The sequence below is a fragment of the Artemia sp. Qi Xiang Cuo genome, chromosome 2 (genome assembly GCF_049724085.1).
Source record: "Artemia sp. Qi Xiang Cuo chromosome 2, ASM4972408v1, whole genome shotgun sequence".
NCBI classification, from domain to species: domain Eukaryota; kingdom Metazoa; phylum Arthropoda; class Branchiopoda; order Anostraca; family Artemiidae; genus Artemia; species Artemia sp. Qi Xiang Cuo.
In genome coordinates, this window is record NC_142795.1 from 24,820,630 (window position 1) to 24,839,758 (window position 19,129).

The following is a 19,129-nucleotide window of genomic DNA, read 5'->3' on the forward strand; positions in this document are numbered from 1 at the left end:
GAATTCTGAACAATACGAGACAAAGGAAAATAAATTTCTTTGGCAAGCTCTTTCAACAGCCATTAGTGGAAATTATTTGGAGCAGAAGACTTATTAGTATTCATTGTCTCAAGTTGATCCTGGACTGTGTTTGATGAAGCCAATATAACACTTATAGAGTTTTCGATGTTACATTACAGGCTAATTGGCAGGGGTCTGCCAAGCTCAATGGTCAATGCAGATTTGCCGAATTGTTTCCCTATGCATTGAAAAATGTCTTCAAATAATATTTGAGTCCCTACAACCTGAAGGGGTTATGGGTAGAAACTAAGAAAAAGCTTTCTGGCCCTAATTCCGTAGACTTAGATTTATCCTTGAAAGTTTCATGCAAATATCACATTAACTGTCCAATTTGGCAAACACCAGCCATTTTTTCCTTATATTAGTCTTGTATCCGTGTGCATGTATAAATAGATTACTACTCTTTTTTTGGGGGGGAGGGGGGCTATTTTATTGGTGGGCTTATCATTTCCATCAATTGTTTTGTATTTGGGACAGTAACATTTTGGTTAAAGTCGGTGCAATTGTGATGCTTTGAACTACAATTAACTTAGTCAATTTTCATTTTTCCATGTTAAATGCATGAGCAGATGTAAGAAGGAGGGTATACTGCCCCCTTGGTGTACAACAGTAAATGTTGCTGATATCTGAAAGATTACTTTAACAGAAAAAAAAAATCCAAATCCCTCAGTAATTCCAAAAATAATATCTGAAGAATTTTGTCCTTTGAGAAAAAGTTGATAAACAAAATCAGACTATTCCCAGAAGAGAATATGACCATTATTTTCTCTTAGTCCTTCTGTCTTTTCCAGTAATCATGGACAATTTTTTCAGTCATTCAGGAAATATATATTTTCTCAAACTTCTCTACGTTTCCTCTAAATTTAAGTTTTTTGCTCCATTACAGAATATTCAGTATACTCAAAACTTAAAAACTGAGAAAAGAATCTTTCTTGTCTCAAAGCAAATACGTACAGTGTCTCCCAGCCAAGGAAATTCTACCACACTGAGAGATTGTTTGAGAGCAAGTGTACAAATCGGGAAAATACTGAGCGAAAAGATGACCTGAAAAACTGTTAATTTTAAACACATTGTCAAAAGAAAAACTTCCAAAATATAATTTGAATATTCTAATAAGTATTCCACACTTACTTAGACTTAGGTCTTCCCTTGTCGGTTAGCGCATAAGGTGACAACGGTGCCTCTCCACGACGACCTCTCTTGTGCTTTTGACCGTTCGCGACCGTTCTTGTGCTTTTGAAAGTTCTTTGAGCGACGATCTCAACAGCACAGCATCTTTCTCAAGCCAATTTGCCTGGTGTTACCTTCTATCGCCCGTGTCTTCCGATGCCGGGAGGAACCCAACACCATCCATCGTTTCTGAATGCCACAACTAGGGAATTATATGCCGTGACAAATGGCAGGCCTGAAGACGTTGGTTTACAATTTTCTAAGGTGGACTTTTCACTTCAAGAACACCAGTAGTGGAAGGGCTATTGCCTTCTCCTAAAAACCAAAAATACTTAAAAAATGCAAATATTTCATTAAATACCATTATGATCAATAAACTATGATTCTAACTATAAATGTCTTTGCAGTATTAAAAAGAAAAACATTTCAAACATGCTACCTTGACTAATTTGATAAAATTCAAGGTTGACTTACTAATTTCTACTCCCTTTTTTGTCTAAACCAAATGTATTTTTAATTTTACTGAATTCTTCAACAAAATAAATGCATTTTACCAAACAAATTATTTATTGTAGGAATATCACATAGTTTTTGATGGCAGTCAGATAGAAAGCATGACAGTAGAATTGAAACTTCAGACATCATTTTTACCATATCTCTTTGGCCAAAAGGGAGTAACCATTAGGAAGATTGAGGATAAAACAAATACTGTCATAAATTTTAGGTGCTGTAAAGGTAAGTCAAATTTTCTAATGTTTTTAACGTGGAAACCTGTTAAAGTGGATCAAGAAACTGAAGAGTGATTGTTGAGGTATAGGTTGCCAGAGCATAGCAACTAAAATTGTTGTTTTCAGATATCAGTAACTAAAATCTTAATTGATTACAATTATGGGACCAGTAGACCATGCTGAAAATGATTTTCAATGATCAGTATGAGAACTTTGTGTAAAAATAAATATGGAATGATGAACAAACAAAGTCAGGTGGGTTCGAATCACAATTGCTTTAAAAGAGTGATATTTTTATAGTTGTATTGCAGCTGCTGAACTATATCGAGCCTAGTCAAAATTCGAGCACATTTCATGAATATACTGGAAAATATTAATTTTTCTCTGTTTAGACTCAGTTTCTTTGAAGCCGTTAAAAAAAGGATTCAATCCACTCCGGAGTTACTATTTCATTTAAATACAAGTCACTATTTCATCTGCAAAAAATTACATACGGAAATTAAAAGTTCTCTTGTCAAAAACTTATTTCCTAGGGTTTTTCACTTTGCACCAGGCATGTATTGTTGACTGCTGTTATACCAGCCAGAAAGTTTTGCTTTATGAGACTTCTCTCTTTGATCTCTGCAGTCTATAAATGTACTGTTTTGTTATTTGCTGGAGCAAAAAAATATTGCAAATTTTTTCAAAAGTAAAAAGGATCTTCTTCTTGTAACCTTAGTACCACAGTCCTGTTGGTCAAATTTGTATTTTCTTCAGTAAAGTGCAAATTATGTTCTGGCCTTGGGAAGGCATAGAGGTTTTGAGCCCAACTCGTGTTAATTTCTGCTCGTTTTGAGTTTGACTCGGTTATTTATTGTAATTTCTGTTCGTTCTGGGTTTCATTTATCTATTGATGCTGATTTGTGGTAGTTTCACGCTTGGTTGATTTTTTTATTTTATTTTTGCTCTTTTTTGGTTTAATGGAGTTCTTTACCTTTTATTTGAAAAACTTGTTTTGTGGGAAAAGTTTTTTACTTAATTTCTGTGTATTCTGCTCTGGTAGAGTTTTTTCAGGGAAAAACGAAGTACCTCTTTAAATCTTTTCGTTTTTTTAAGACTTCATAGTTTGGCCTGCTATATGTATGCTGTAGAAAATTTTTCGGAAATTTTTAACAACAAACACCCTTTTTTAAAATATGGACACAAATAGTAGTGTTTAATTTAGTTTAATACCTCCTCTATTTGACCTAAAGTAGAAAACTTGATACCATTCGCAAAAAAATCTGTTCGCTTTCTTTGATAGCTTGGATACACTTACGCTATATTGATTTGGTTAAATTTTAAGAGCAGAAGTAGCCCCGAAAGTTTGAACATAGTACCATAAGTCGTTCTTGGGATACTGCTGAGATGCCTTATTGGGAATTAGCATTAACAAAGTGCATTTTGATTTAATCTTAAGGCAACATTTAGTTTTTAAAAATAATGGACAAATGGGAGGATGGGCGTGGGAGGGGGATTAGTAGCCCTCCAATTACTTTCGACTATTAAAAATGGCATTAGCCCTTTCTATTTTCAATGGAATGAGCCCTTTTCGAAGTTCCTAAGACAAATCCTTCGATACGAAGTGCCCTGATCTAAGCAAACAAAAAATAAATAATCATACGTTGTACCCACATCGATCTTTACTATAAAAATGTCAAACCTTCCAATCACTTTAGACTATTAAAAAGGGCACTAGGCCTGTCAATTTCCCTTCGAATGAGCCCTTTCTGAGTTTATACGACAACGCATTCTATAAACACCTTATTTGCCTCCAGGGCATTAATTAGAACCGTTACCCTAAGGGCTGTGAGGGGGGTTGTCATCCTCAAAAACCTTATTTCCAAAACTTTAAACTAAGTTAATCAAAAAGGCTATATAAAATTTTTGATTGGATAGGTGTGTGGAAAAAGTGGGCTTGGCAGGGGGGTTAGTTGCCCTTCAATCCCTTTTGACTATTTAAAAGGACACTAGCCCTCTGAGTTTCCAATCGAATGAACCTTTTCTGAAGTTTCTACGACAACTCCTTCTATAAAAACCTAATATGCCCCCCCGGGGCATAACTTACAACCCTTGCCCTGAGGGCTGTTGGGGAGTATCCTCCTCAAAAACATAATTTCTATATGGAAATCAACTACTATGAACAAAATGGCTATCTCAAAATTTTGATTCGATGTGTTTCGGGAAATGGTGGACGTGGAAGGGGTGTTAGTTGCCTTCCAATCACTTTCGACTATTAAAAAGGGCACACACCACTCCAATTTCGAATTGAATCAGTACTTTTCGAAGTTTCTACGACAACTTGTTCGATACAAAGTGGCCTGGTCTAAAGGAAAAAAATAATAAATATTACATTGTGCCAACATCGTTCTTACATGCCCCAGGGCATAACTTAAAACCCTTGCCCTGAGGGCTATGGAGGAATGTCCTCCTCAAAAACATAATTTAAATAGGTATATCAAATACGCTGAACAAAAAGGCTATCTCAAAATTTTGACTTGATGTGATAGGGGAAATGGTGGGCGTGGAAGGGGTGCTAGTTGCCTTCCATTTACTTTCGACTATTAAAAAGGGCACTAGCCTTTCCAATTTCCAATCGAATGAGCCCTTTTCCAAGTTTCTGCGACAACTCCTTCGATACCCTGGTATGGAAAAAAAATACATTGTGCCAACATCGTTCTTTACTTAGGCAGCGCGATTGCGCTGCCTATGATAGAAACATGGTAAACAAATAAATTCTAATTTATAAACAGGCATGTAAATAGCCTAGAGGACATGATTTTCCATCTGATGATTCTTGTCGATTGCTACTCTGAGAGGGCGAAGAACAACTGTACTTTACTCTTCAAGCTTGTGTCTCAAACCCATAATAACGCTCCCTTACTACATCGCGTCATGATAACTCAAGCAATCAGAGAAGTTATTCAAAAGTAAAAATGGACAGCAGCATTAATTGCGTGGGAGTCGTCTAAAAAATGTGGGTAATATTCTGATTCAACTTTCACACTTGATGAAGATTATATTCTGACAGTCCACTGTGCCTTCAAGTATTCGAGACTTGAATCTAATTCCTAAGAAAGGAAAATTTGATTCTTAGTGCACCTCTTTTGACTCATCACTATTGCAGCTTCTCTGTAAACTTTTTGAGCTTTTTTTTTTGTGATAAGCTGCAGGCAACTTGGTATACTCCTCCAGACCAATTAGGAATCAAAGACAAATCTGGCTGTGCTGAGATGCTTGCTGTCAGCACACACATGCTTGTTGTCAAACGCCCTTGTTGATGCAGAATTGGCAGGTGAAAGTTTTGTTCTTGCTAGTCACAATGTCAGACGTGCACTTGATTCACTTATACACTCCGCAAAGCTTCCTAAAACTGAAAGGTAAGGCTTAAATTTATATGTCATTCTGTATTCAGGGATATGTATTCATAGGGTAGATTTTCCCCCTCCCTAGGAACGGCTCTGTGTACTGGAAGCTCATGACCAAGGCTCTTCTTCCTTGGTATTGTAATCTATTTATCTCTCCTAAGTGTTTTACATGGATGACATTTTGAATCTCGGTCGTACGCTGCAGAGATTCAGTGAAATTCTTGGTGTCCTTCAAAATAAATACCTTCAGCTTTGGCTTTAGGTTAGGGCTAGTAACATTCATAATGTCATCTATGTAAGAAACTAAAGTTAATTTAAACCTTGTAAAAAGCACCAGTATAGGGATTGGGCTTGTGAATTAGGTATATAATTACTAAAGAGTGCAGGGGAAGTAATGGTTCCTTGTCTACAATATTTTCTAACACTAAAATAGCGATCATATATATTAGGCTCCGTGTGCACCACGGAGGAATTTACCATTTACCATAACCATAGTACATAACCATACCATTTACCATTACCATAACCAACAGAGATTTGTACCTTCAATTGTAAAGCAAATTGGAGAAATAATTTCAATACTAGTTATCATCAAGATGTGAAAACGGATTTTTGCCAGCTGATCTACTAAGATTGGGTCTATGAGAGGTCGAATGTACAAATGGCAGAAAAGGACTTTGCTACTATGGCCCACATCTGGGCTGCCTAATCTGATAATGTTTAGATAACATTTATTTTCAAAAGACTGTCACAAGCTCTAACAGAGGGGATTTTAAAAAAAGGAGAAGTACCTAACGATTTTAGGAAAACCTTAATTAAGCCACTTTATAAGAAAAGTGATAAAAGTGATTGTCTAAAAACGAAAGAAAAACTTCGCACAAATAATAAAATTTCAAATGTTTCGGCTTATCCACGGGAAAAAAAGGAACGAAGAAAATTAAAAAATTGCCTAGACAGAGACATACATAAAAACACGAAAAAAAAGAAACAACAAAAACGCTATGGAAAAGCAAAAGGAAATACGAATGAAAATAGATATTAAAACCAAATGCAATGTACAGAATTACAGAAGGGACAAGCCAGAATGTCTTCTATGTTCTATACACTATTGCAGCGTAGAGCTTTAATGTAGCGTTTGTGTATTGTTCTGTTTTTTTTTCATTTATCCACTTAATAGCTGTCTAAGGAATTTTTCCCGTTAATAAAGGCATCTTGGTGTGAAGCCATGATATTTGGACTTTTATTTTTATCTGTACAATTTTTAGTTTTTACAGTATTTCACTGTTTTATTAAAAGTTTTATTCATTTGCTTTTGTTTTTTTGCTTTTAAAAGTTAAACGGGAAGTTTTAAGAATTCACTGGCCCTTGTTCTGAAAAATTGAAGCTCTCACTGGAAGTTGTAACTGGGTTGGAAGTTATAATACCTAAGACCACACTGTTCTATGACCAGGGGCGTCGTTTGGGAGGGGCAAGAAGGGCAGTTGCCCCTCCCCAGTAATGTGGAGAAAAAATTATTATATAGCCCATGCTCCTTGAATATCCGAAAGTAGACCTCTCTTGCCCTCCCAATGAAAATGTTGTAGATTCGCCCCTGTCCATGACCAATCCTTTTTGTGATCATATGCTGTGTTTTTTCCATTAAAACTTCATCGGGAAGTTCGAAGACCCCAGTGACTAGATAGCATAATGAAATTTAACAATGAAGCAAAACCTCCTAGTTAATACTTTACGTTAAAGTTTGTTTAGTACTTTCAAAAGAGCTATTTATTGCAATTATAAGGCCTTTGTGATTCAGGGGTTAGTTCTTAAAGAATTGGAACTAAATTCGAACTTTAGCGTAAAGAGCGAGGTATTGACTAGGGGTCGAACCCCCTCATATACCTAATAATTTCTGTTCGTTTTAAGTTTTAATGTTGCTCCTTGCTTTCAGTTAAAAAACTTGGTTTTTTAATGTAATTGTGGGGGAAATCGGTGGATCGCTTAGTTTTTGCCGTAAAAACACTAAAGAAGAAAAGAGTCTCGCTATTGCAAAATGTACTTGGCATGTACGTAGTGGGCTATGTAATTCTTCATTTGGAGGGTAACCGGTAAAGTGAAGTAACGTGCTTGTAGAAATAAGATGAGTAAGTATTTATACTTTTTTTCTGCGTCAAGGGCACAAAATGAAATTTGTGGATGAAGTGATTAATACGAGTTTCAAAGAGCATAAAAAGACACATCTAACTTGGGAAGCATTCTAAAAAACTGTAAATTTACTTGAATGGGTGTGCGTGTAACTGAATCACCGTGTAACTGAAGCACCGTGCAACTGAACCCCCGAATAATCGAACACCCTTGCAACTGAACGTGCGTGCAACTGAACCCTTGTGTAAATGAACCACCGTGCAACTGAACCCCATTTAGCTGAAACCTCGGGCAACTGAACCCCCATGCAACTCAACCCCATCTAACTAAACCCGTGTAAATGAACCCCCGTGTACCTGAGCCCTCGTGCAACTGAACGCCCGTGCAACTGAATCACCGTGCAACTAAACCTCCGTGCAACTGAGCCCTCGTGTAACTGAACCCTCGTCCAACTGAACCACCGTACTCAGTTTTTCAGTATTCTAAAAAATGAGGCAATATGATAGGGTAAAACACAAGTTAGGATCTTTACACGTTCAACCATGTTGGAATTGTTTCTTTTTTAAAGTCGTGACATAAACGCCTATCAAGATCATTCATAAAAAATCTCTGTTTTATTTTCATAAAAAAAGAAGAAAATCAGATGTCACAAACCATTAAAGCAGATTGATTTCTCTTCTTTTTTTTTTTAGATGAATCAGCCCTTTCTGAAAGTTGAGTAATAAACATCTGTGTTGAAAGTATTTGAACTTGTTGAATCTAGATAACGAATTTTGATCAGATGACTTTGATGAGAATGCGTCTAAAAAGTACATGGAAGGGGGGCTGGTTGCACTCCAACTTTTTTTTCAACATTCCCTAACATGCCCTAAAAATTTAAACTTCATGCCCTCAGGTTTATACCCTCAGCTGTTCTCGACACATTGCAGATACGTTTTCTTATAAAACTGGATGCACATAGTATCTTTTGTTTTAGTTGAAGATGCTCCTAAACATTTTCCGAATAATGTGCCCCCCCCCCCCAATCATTTCCCCAGACACATGCAATAAAAATATTTAAGATAGCCTTTTTGTTCAGCATGGTTGAACGGTACAGTAATTATGTTTTTGGAAATGTCCCCTTCCCGGCCCTCAGGGCAATGGCCGTAAGTTAGGCAATCTGTCCATTGTTTACATACAGTATATGTTATTGAGAAAGGTGAGCATATTTGACCTTTACTTTCAAAAAAGACAAGGGGTAAGACGAAGGTGAGCTTTTCAGAGAATGTTGAGAGGATTGTTGAACTAAATTGAAACACAATTTTCATATGCCACAGCAACTAGAAATCCAAACACTGGTCCTAAAATGCCTCTGAAATCGTTAGACCTTTTTGTTATCTAAATTCTCACAGTTCAAATATTTTCAACACAGATTCTTATTACTCATCGTTCAACGTTTCCAAACACATAGCGAAAATAGCTTTTGTCTCGGCTCTCCACCAAAGCAGGTAATTAACCTTTTTCAAACCAAAGGATAACCAGCCACGAGCGGAGAAAATATCACAAAATAAAAATAATAAAATAAGCAAAGTGATAAAACACCATTACAGCATGTAGACAGTAGGATCCGGCGTTTACCCCCTCCCCCCGTCGAAAATATCCCCCAGAAAATACCCCTTGCGGTTGGTTGGTCTGCAATGACTTTCAACTTCTAAAAAAAAGACTAGAACTGCCTGGGGATTATAGAACAGTTTATACCTCCATCATCCTCTCGTCTCTCCCTTAGAGCTAATTCTGTATGTATCTGAAGGCTCAAAGAGAGCTGAGATGTTTTGGCATGAAAATGCACCCTTTAAGGTATTTCCCTCTCTCCCTAACTACAAAAAAATCACAGAACCCCGCTGCGGAAGTTTAAGTGCTTTTTTAAGTTTTGTAGTTTGTCCATTGCTTACAGATTGTATTTGTTGTTGGGAAACATACGGACATTTTTCGCGTAGGAGTTTTCTGCAGGAGGGTGGGGGCAGGGGGGTTCCATGGTAAGGATTTTTTTGCACGGGGGGGGGGTAAGACTTACATGCCATACTTGTGGTGTGTAAATTCCTCTTTTCCACTTTCCTTACACTTCTTAACTAAAATAAAAAATATAACACAACTCAAATAAAATTTTTCAAATTGGGGCAACCATATTTTCCGCGAAGGAGTTTTTTACGTGGGGGGGGGGGGGTTAAAAACCTAGACCCATAGAAAGTGACAGGACGAAGGGAACCCCTATTAAAAAACATAAAAAGGAGAAATAAATCTGGCCTTAAGGGTTTGTGACGTCCGATTTTCTTTGTTTTTGTGACAATAAAATAGAGCTTTTCATCTTGATAGCCATTTATGTCATGACTTTAAAAAACAAACAATTCCAACAAGGTTGAACATGTAGAGATTCTAACCTGTTTTTTTACCAAATGATATTGCCTTATATTTGTAAAATACTGAAAACTGAGTACGGTGGTTGAGCTGCACAAGGGTTCAGTTGCACGGGGTTTTCAGTTGTGCGGTGCTTCAGTTTCACGGTGATTCAGTTGCACGCGGGTTCGATTGGACGGGGGTTCATTCAAATGGGGTTCAGTTGCACGGGGGTTGGGTTGCACGAGGGTTCAGTTGCACGAGGGTTTAGTTACACGAGGGTTCAGTTGCACGGAGATTCAGTTGCCCGGTGGTTCAGTTACACGGTGGTTTAGTTGCGATGGAACCACTTGAATGTGTACATAAACACAAATTAAATGCCCGGGAATGCGAAGCACTAAGCCCTCAAGTTCTGAATTTTTGTATTGAGCTTTCTAATTCTTACGCTTCTTCTTAAAGGTCACTTTCACTTTCAATGGAAGTGCTTTCAATCAATCCAATCAACTTCAATGAGTAGGCCTTGTAAAAAAAATCTATTGAACACTCTTTGATCTACCTCTGATAGGTTTCAGTGTTGTCGTTGAGTTGTTTCTTTCTTTTGTACATTTCAAGATTCTTTATAAGTTATTTGTCTCTTATGTTTTTATTCAATTTTAGATGACAAGTACGCCGTATGTTTCATTAGTGGTTCTCAGTCTAATGTCAAACTGGCAGAAGATCTTATTAAAGAAGCTGAAAGAAACTATTTGAAAATTGGACGGTCAGAAATTTCTGTCCCAGAGGTAGATTTAATATACTTTTTTATTCGTGGACATAGCTACGGGACTTGGGAGTTTGATAGACTGCCGTATATTGAGTAGGAGAGATGAGGGACATGGTGGAGAACGATTCCCTGTTGGCAGTGATCCAACCAAAGCAAAGGTCTTTGGCCAAACTTTTTTATTTCGCGTCTAACAAATAAATGTTCGCATATATCGAAAATATACATTTAGTGTTTGCATATATGTAAATATGTACATTTATGGATGTATGTACATTCACGTATGTATAATATGTATTTCATTAATTAATTAAATAAATGAAAATAATACTCAATACGAAGTAAAGTTTCCGTGTTAATCCGATTTGTTCATGTCTATTACTAACTCACACTAAATAAAAATTTATTATCTGATTATTACCTGGAAACGAATGATATATTATCCATGCCTGGGGCTACTTTTTGTCATTCGTTCATAAGTAGGAAATGTTTAAAAGAAAATTAATCATCGAAATCATTTCGGAGGGTGGGGTTCCTTTGAACTGATTCTATTCAGGAACTTTTGTTCCCTATCCAAGCTGTAATTGTATTATTGCATAGCTATGCAAAGTCCGTGCGTTTGAGGAGGGCTTTTGGTGCATCTTTAGTGGAGAGGGGATCTCCCGTTCTAAGAGAGCCTAAACCATTCTAATCGTTTTGATCATACACTTTTCCTTTACCGGTAACAATAGTAAACTAAAAGTAATTCCTGCAAAGCTGCTGACTACTGTGTATTTGTTTTTGAAACTTTTACACTTTTAAATCCGCGGGGTAATTCTACGCTGTCGATGCTAGTAGTTATTTCTAAATTCTTTCGATTAGAACTTATGCGTCAAAAATTTGCTCCCATTCAGTGTTATGATTTTTTTTTTTTTAATGTTTTTGTTCACATCCGAGTATCTTGTTAAACTTATTAGTTTGGGTCTCATATTAATTTGGATCGTATTGGTTCGGGTCTCAAAGATGTATACTAATGTTAAGAATTAGATAAGAGCACGTTTGCCTCTAAGGAAGGGAAGAAGGTGCCAATTCTTTCCCCTCTCCTAGGAAACCAAAAATGTTTTATAAGTACAACGGTGATGCAACATAAAATTGTTATTGACATTAAGGGTAGCCGTGGGGAAGATTAGAAGGCGTCAGTTCCCCCTTCCCCCCAGAAGACCCCAGAATCATCATTTTGGAATAAACAATTAGCTTCTATGGCAACAATTTTAAGTAAAAGTGTTATGGTGTTTCCTGACAGAATTATTTTTCAAACCTTAAGCCTATCCCCTCTTGTGAATAAATTCATATGGGTAACTAGATAAGAGATAGATTTGCCAAGAATAACATAAATTAGAACAACCATAATTTTTTTCGCAAAATACGCATCAGAGTATTTCCTCCAAAACGATTGCCTAGCTCGATCACCTTTATTTTGATCCCTTCAGACTACCCAAAGGGGTTCAGGAGCTCGAGTCCTGATGTCGCTGGTTATTTGGTTTGGAACCGGGGTCAATGGTGTGGTGTGACCCTGTAAGCTCAGTCAGAATCGACCCAGCTCTAAATAGGTACCTGGAGAAATCTGGGGGGAAAAAATACGGGAAGCGTCGGATGATTTGCCCCCAAACACGCATTGCACTCCCGGCCGAAGGCATTGAATCAGGAGATCTGCACCTGCGCAACGCAGACCACTGGTCAGCAGGCGAAAAAGTTTTTAAGTTAAGAGTACCCAAAACTTAGGGTATTGAACAAAAGTTCAGTTACATCTGTTTTCGGTTTTGAGCAAATGTTTCTTTTTTCAGGAGAAACTTGACCTGGTTCTTGGACACAATCTTGACAATTTCAATCAAATCCAGCAAGAATCTGGTGCCGTAATTTTATTTGAAAGAAAGACTTTCATTTCTAAGAAAGGTTTGTTTATAGAAAATATTTCTTTGTGCTGTGTTTTATAACTGTGTTCGGTGCCATAATTGGAGTCAAAACGATAAAAACCATAAAGAAGTGAAAACGAGGATAAAAACAGCCAGTGCAATAAACGCAGATTACAATACAAATATTTCGGACAAGACCTCCTCTTGACCGTCCTCAGTTCAGAATGATAAAAAATAATAAAGGTCGTCCTATTTTAGTTTTTGTGTTTGTTTTAAGGTTTGCTTTTTTATATTATCTTTGGATTTTTATCGGTATTGCGAAAGTTTTCAATGCAGTTTTGTATGGTTGATTCACAACTGTAGTTACTTTTTTTCTGCTAGCCTTTATTGTTCGTGTGAAACGATTCTTTGATTGAATTGTTGAGTTTTCAGTAAAAAATAAGAAGTAAGATAAGTTCTTAAAACAAATTAGTTAGATATGATAGACGAAAAGTTAAAAATCGTAGAGAAACGTACGCAAAATTAGGGTCGATACAGAAGTTCGGAATGCATTTCGAAATCTAGTGAAGTAAGTTCTATTAGAACCACATGTGTTTTTGTGACTAAATGAAAGGAAAAGTGTAAAAAGAAGCCCAAAGGTGAACTAAGATTGTGATGACCTCCCACAGTCCCTTTGTGGAAAGGTTTTTAAGTTAAAAAATTTGCCCATTGTTTGCGTATAGTATTTGTCATTGGGAAGTATGCTTACACTTTTCAAGTGGGGGTGGGGATGAAATTTCTGAGGAAGGGATTTTCCATGGGGAGGGAAGGTTCTAGGGGGTGAATTTTTCAGGGAAAATTTTACGCTGGGGAATTTGCCAGAATTCCTATACGAAATTCTTCTTGTCTTGCTTTCTCTTTGTTGACTCAATATTGCGTGCGGAGATGTTATGGGTAATTATCCAGGGTAATTTTTCACCAGGATTGAATTGTCTAGAGAATATATCCATGGGGAGGAGGAATTTTTCCGTGAATGTGGAGCCATATTTCCTGGCATCATTTAAAAAACGACCAGAAATTAAAAATTTTTTTTTTTTCGACTGAAAGTAAGGAGTAACATTAAAGCTTAAAACAAACAGAAATTATTACATGTATGAAGGGGGTTGCCCCCTCCTCAACACCTTGCTCTTTACGCTAAAGTTTGAATTGTATCCCAATTCTTTTAGAACGACTCCTGTAAGAAGTTCTTTGAGAAATACTAAAAGACTTTAGCGTAAAGAGGGATGTGTTGAGGAGGGCGCAACCCCACTCATATACATAATAATTTTTGTTCGTTTTAGTTTTTAATGTTGCTCCTTACTTTCAGTTGAAAAAACTTGTTTTTATATTTAATACAATAAAGAAGCGGTGTGATCTACTTGAATGCAGTAACTTGTAAAAGCAGTACATGCTATTTCTTTCTGATTTTGTATTCGAGCACTTGGTCTACCAAAATCTCCAAAGGCTTGCTGGAGTCACAACTACTATTGAAGAAGCTACTCCTGATGAGAAGATGATAGTGTTGGTTTTATATTTAGTTTAGTATCTCTATGATCTTACTAAACTTCTTTTTTTTAAACAATCTGAAAGCATCAAAAAGCACTTTCTTTACCTGTTTTGTGATAAAAAAATCCCCCCACCCTAACGAGAGAGAGGGAACTTCAGATGCATGAATAGGCTAATCGTACAGGAAAACCACCTCCCCCCCCCCTTGGTGTACGTGCCTGCTTTGGTTGACACTATCATTGAGCTATGTATTGAAATATTGGTCATAATCAAGTCAGGTGGTCATAATCACGCTCATTCTGATGAACGTGAACGTCGCCAATGCAGACACCGGAAGAAACAACACGATGGTTAATATCCGACAATGAGCCATAATCATGTATGTATGAATGGGATGTATCTTTGTCCAAAATTCGATAGCTATTAGGTAGTGAACCCAAGAATAATTCAATCCGTGCTTAGGTAGAGCTTGTATCACAGTTCGTATTGCCTAACAAAGTATAATCCAATCCGTTGTTCCCACCACAGACTAGAAGGGTCTTTAGCGTATCGCACACATTCGTAAACTTTGTAACAGAGGAGAAAGATCTTTGGTCGAAAGGGAGATATACATTGATGAGACCCAGGTTAGCAAGATGTATTGCAATGAAGCAATCACTTTCACGATAACACACGGGGGATAGCGAGACTAGGCTCAGTTTAGCAAAACAGGCCGGCCCACCTGATGGTCTCCTGGGGGTTTTAAACTTCTAGCAAAATGCAAGTGTTCGTTGCTCCTGCGAAGGGAATTAAAGCTTACCGAGGGCAAGAGATGTTCTTTTAAAAACAGAATGTTGAAACTAGACAGCTTCTGGTTCAAAGAATCGTCACTATTCTTCGTCCCGTTAATGTTGAATGATCATATATAAAATTCAACTTTAACAGTCATTTTCTTGGCTCACCGGAATGTTTATTCATAGTATCACTAAAAGTTCGGCATTTTAGAGAAAATGAAACATGATTGCCATGACAGTTAGCATATTTAGGGGTAGCTTGGCACGGGGAATCGCGTGACGATTCATGCTCACCTTCTCAGCAGGAGCAACACGTAGCGCAATCACAAGTGGCCATTAGATAATTAGGTGATTGGCAGTTATGACAGCACCGAGGAGGACACTGGAACTTGGGAACATGGAAAATCTCAAAACCGGCTGTCAAGACAAGCCTCAGCGCATTAGCAAGGGGAATCATATTTCCGGAAACACCTTAGCAGCAAGAGAATTGCCAATTCGTTTCGCATCGTTATTACCGCCCCAGCCGATTAGCATGCTCCTCGTGAAAACCCTTGGATAAACCTTTCATAATACCGATATATTTTGTTTTATTTACTTTGACGTCACAGTTCAGTATTACAGAGCGGATGGCATCCCGAAAATCCTTAGCAGCAGTCTGATAAATTTGAACCACCAAATTATCGCCAGACGGCCTGTGAACGGTCAATAACAAAACGGCGTTTTGCAGGATTATTCAGTTGAGATGGAACTTTTGAAATGGCCATAGTGGCATAATTATCAACAGGTGGTTGGGATCCCAGGTCGCTAAGAGGAGGGAAGTTCAGGCCGTGAGACGTAATTTTCTCGTAGATTTGTTTGAGTTCGGAGTCGATGTTTAGCAGCCTTGATGCGAGACTTAAATATGCAAAAACTGGAATGGCGGGAACCTCGGTAGGTGAAATAACCACATAAGTTGGCATAACAAAACTATCAGCCTCACTTTTCTGAAAGGTCTTTATATCCACTACATGACGGAAATTAGCTAGATCGCCTTGCCGTCTGTGCACACGTTGGCCCACGAACACTCGACATCAGAGGATAGTTTTTGGTGTCATGATAGAATTTTTTTCAAAAAAGTCAGCCGCATGTTGGGCAATAATTTCATTATCTATCCCTTCATAAAAATTAGACTGCACAAGCTTTAGCACTGCAGGATGCATGAGCTCGATCATAAAGGTAAATCAAAAAGAGACAATTAAAGTTATTAATCCATACGGTGCTTATGGTACCCTAAATACGTGCTTCAATACTATTTAAGGGAACAGGTGAATAACTCAAGGAAGTGTCAGATCTCAGATATTGATAATTTTTTAAACCAGGTCTAGCTTTAAACAGAGATTCCGGTGAGTTAAGAATAAACGAGTCATATTTCGGTTTTCTCAAAAGAGAAGCCGATACTTTAGTAATCCCTGTAATAAACCTTGAACCACTTTCCCAGTCATCTAATCAACCACGTGAACAACCCCTTAGGTCTCAAAGGGTGTCTGCAAGAAATGCCTTAATTAAAATCCGAAATCAAATGACATAGTTTTCCAACTTATTTAATTGCTGGCTCGTTTTGTTTTCCGAGTGAATGAATTGATTGCTTTCCTTTGTCAGTTGTTCGCTAGTATCCGTTGATGGCAGTTCATATTCTTTGGATATTGTGCAAATCGCGGATATTGGCGAATAACTCACTTTTATGGTTGTTTGGTAGTTGGTTTTAATTCTTTTAATTTTTGGCTTTTATTGATACATCGTTTCGTTTCGCGCTGAAGAAGAGAGGCGTTTGTCCTCTAGAAATATTCGCTTTTTTTTTTCAGTATATTAACTTGGTCAATAAAAAACCAAATTTTGATCGTTTTTCTTTATTTATGTGATCTCAGATATTCCCTGCAATTTAAAGGAGATACCTCCTGGCCGGTGCACCGGCGCATGTCCCAGGAGTTGCCCGTCTTCTGCTTGAATAATCACTCTATCACGAAAGGTAGCCCTCGATCTGTTCGGCAACTGCATAGGTACCCTAAGAAAAAGACAATAGATGGTGAGATGGTATAAAAATAGATAGCGCTTGCAAGTATTGAGATTGGCTTGATATAAGAGGCACTAAACTGATAAAATAATTACTTTCTGATTTTAGCCAGGAAAATAACTCCAAAAAGGATAGCCTCACATGGCAGCAGAGTATATCTAATATTGTCTCAAGATTGCACCTTCTTAATTGTCCAGCGTGACTTATTACAGGTAAATTTAGACAAGTAAGAAATGTCAGTCTTTAAGCATCACAGCATAGATGTCACTGGCAATCCGTTACTCTGTAGAAATGGATTTTTTCTGATACTTAGACAAACAAAATGCAATGCTCCCTTCAACTAAAATACTACTATGTCGTCATCATGTATTCATATATGATATTCATATATATTTATGTATTGATATTCAAATGTTCATATAAATACTGCTATGATGTCAGCATGATATGTCGTCATCAGTTTATTGAGTCTTTTAGAAACGTTCAATGCGCGAAATACAGACAGTTCACATGCTTGAACTGTCATGGTAAAATAGTTAGTTCAGTGTCAATTTATTAAAAAAAAAGAACAAAATGTGTAGGAAAATTAATTTGGTGACTATTAAGCTCTTAGGGCTAAAATAAATAAGGGATTTCTAGAAGAAATTGCCAACAACACAAAAATAAAGATAAGGCAGAAGAACATATACAGAGCTATGTTCTTATCATATCTTAGAATGATAATTCTACAATTATGCCAGTGGCCATGCAAAAGTACAGTTTTACACAATATAATTTAACAAAAACTATCCAAAAAAGTGAATTAAACAGTTTTTTACTTTTAGAGTTTGTTTGCTTTTATATTTGCTATTTTAAAATGTTTGTTATGTTTCTGTTTTATTTTTAGGTGGTTTTCGAAAATTTATGATAAAAGGGACTCCTGAACAAATTCTGAAAGCCAAGAATATTATTGAAAACATTATAGAGAATAACAGAAGCGGAATTGAACGCAATAGGATTGAAGAATTCTCAAGTGAAGGTCATACAAGTAAATATTTTCCAAGCCTGGGGCCTGAAAATTGTAATACCTTTGCCTGTGTAAGTTTTGCTGTCTTCTTCTTTTTTTAACTTCTTTTTTTTTTTTTTTTTTTGTGAACTAACTGCAAAGCCGGGCTTAAACAACGTGCCTATTGTTTTCCATTTTATTCCACCTTAGAAACCTTAGAAACAGCCAAGGTTCTAATCAAACTTTTTCGATAAAAGCTATATTCACCCACACAAGGTGAGGGGAATCGTCTTTTGATTTTTTTTTTTACAATCTGGGGCTGAAGGAGGGTTCACTCTTCAAGGAGGAGTTAATGGACAGTACTAAGTTCATTGAAAAATAATAAGGCCCCAGGTGATGGTAGCGTAGTCCGCGATTTTTTGACTAGAATTGTATTTTTTAGTATTTAATATTAACACAGATTTACCTTACCTTGCACTATATTATTTACAAAGTTAAAGGTAAGATATTGTAGATTTCGAGTTACTCCTAGTGAATTTGACATAACTGCTACCTGTTACTCTTACCGAGTATATTTTGTGAAGCAAAGAAAATACCGAACGATTTTACTAAACTTGAATCAAGCTCCTTTATGAGAAAAGAGATAAGAGTGAGTATAGCAATTACAGAGACACTAGCTTGGTTTCAGGAAGAAGCAAATTACTTGAATAATTTCTTAGACCACACTGCTTTTCCATTTACGAAAAATTAAGCAAGAAAAAACGGGTTTTAAATTTTTAATAAAGCAGTGAAATAAATAAAAATAAATAAACACTTTAATTAAAAAACGTTCCGAATATTTTGGCCCCACGTCCCGGAGCCTTTCTCAACGGAAAAAAACGTCGAAAAAACAACTAAAAAAATTTTTTTTTAAAATAACACACATAAAAAATACAACAACTAAACACACGAAGATAAATAAATAATAAAAACACACGAATAAAACACACGAATATAAAAAATAAAAATAAAAACACACGTGTGATAATAAAAACACACGAATATAAATAAATAAGTAAGAAGCAAACTCACATATTAAACAAAACTTCCAGCACTGGCGTTTTAACATAGCAAGCGAAAGCGAATGTTTATAGTGATATGTGTCACTCTCCTCTTACAATCAGTGTATAAATCGGAATCTATCAAATGTTAAGTCTAAATTTACTTGAACAAACAAAAAAGGTCACCTAACCCTAGGTCCATAACCCCTAATTAAATTTCACAGGTTAATCAACCAATTCTTGAATTATAAATTGAATGGATTT

The 19,129-nt window shown here is 36.7% G+C and overlaps 1 protein-coding gene across 3 annotated transcripts in view; it reads left to right on the top strand.

The window, feature by feature from the left end:
• LOC148955040 (tudor and KH domain-containing protein homolog) overlaps positions 1–19,129 on the top strand; it is a 68,408-nt gene that overhangs the window by 25,917 nt on the left and 23,362 nt on the right. For 2 of the 3 annotated variants that reach the window (XM_089099903.1, XM_089099898.1), the window contains exons 2-5: positions 1,806–1,965; positions 10,499–10,623; positions 12,425–12,533; positions 17,727–17,917. In XM_089099903.1, coding sequence (XP_088956029.1) covers positions 1,806–1,965; positions 10,499–10,623; positions 12,425–12,533; positions 17,727–17,917 — 585 coding nt within the window. Of the gene's footprint in view, positions 1–1,805; positions 1,966–5,143; positions 5,357–10,498; positions 10,624–12,424; positions 12,534–17,726; positions 17,918–19,129 lie in introns of those variants that run through there. The other variant, XM_089099908.1, reaches the window with a different exon arrangement.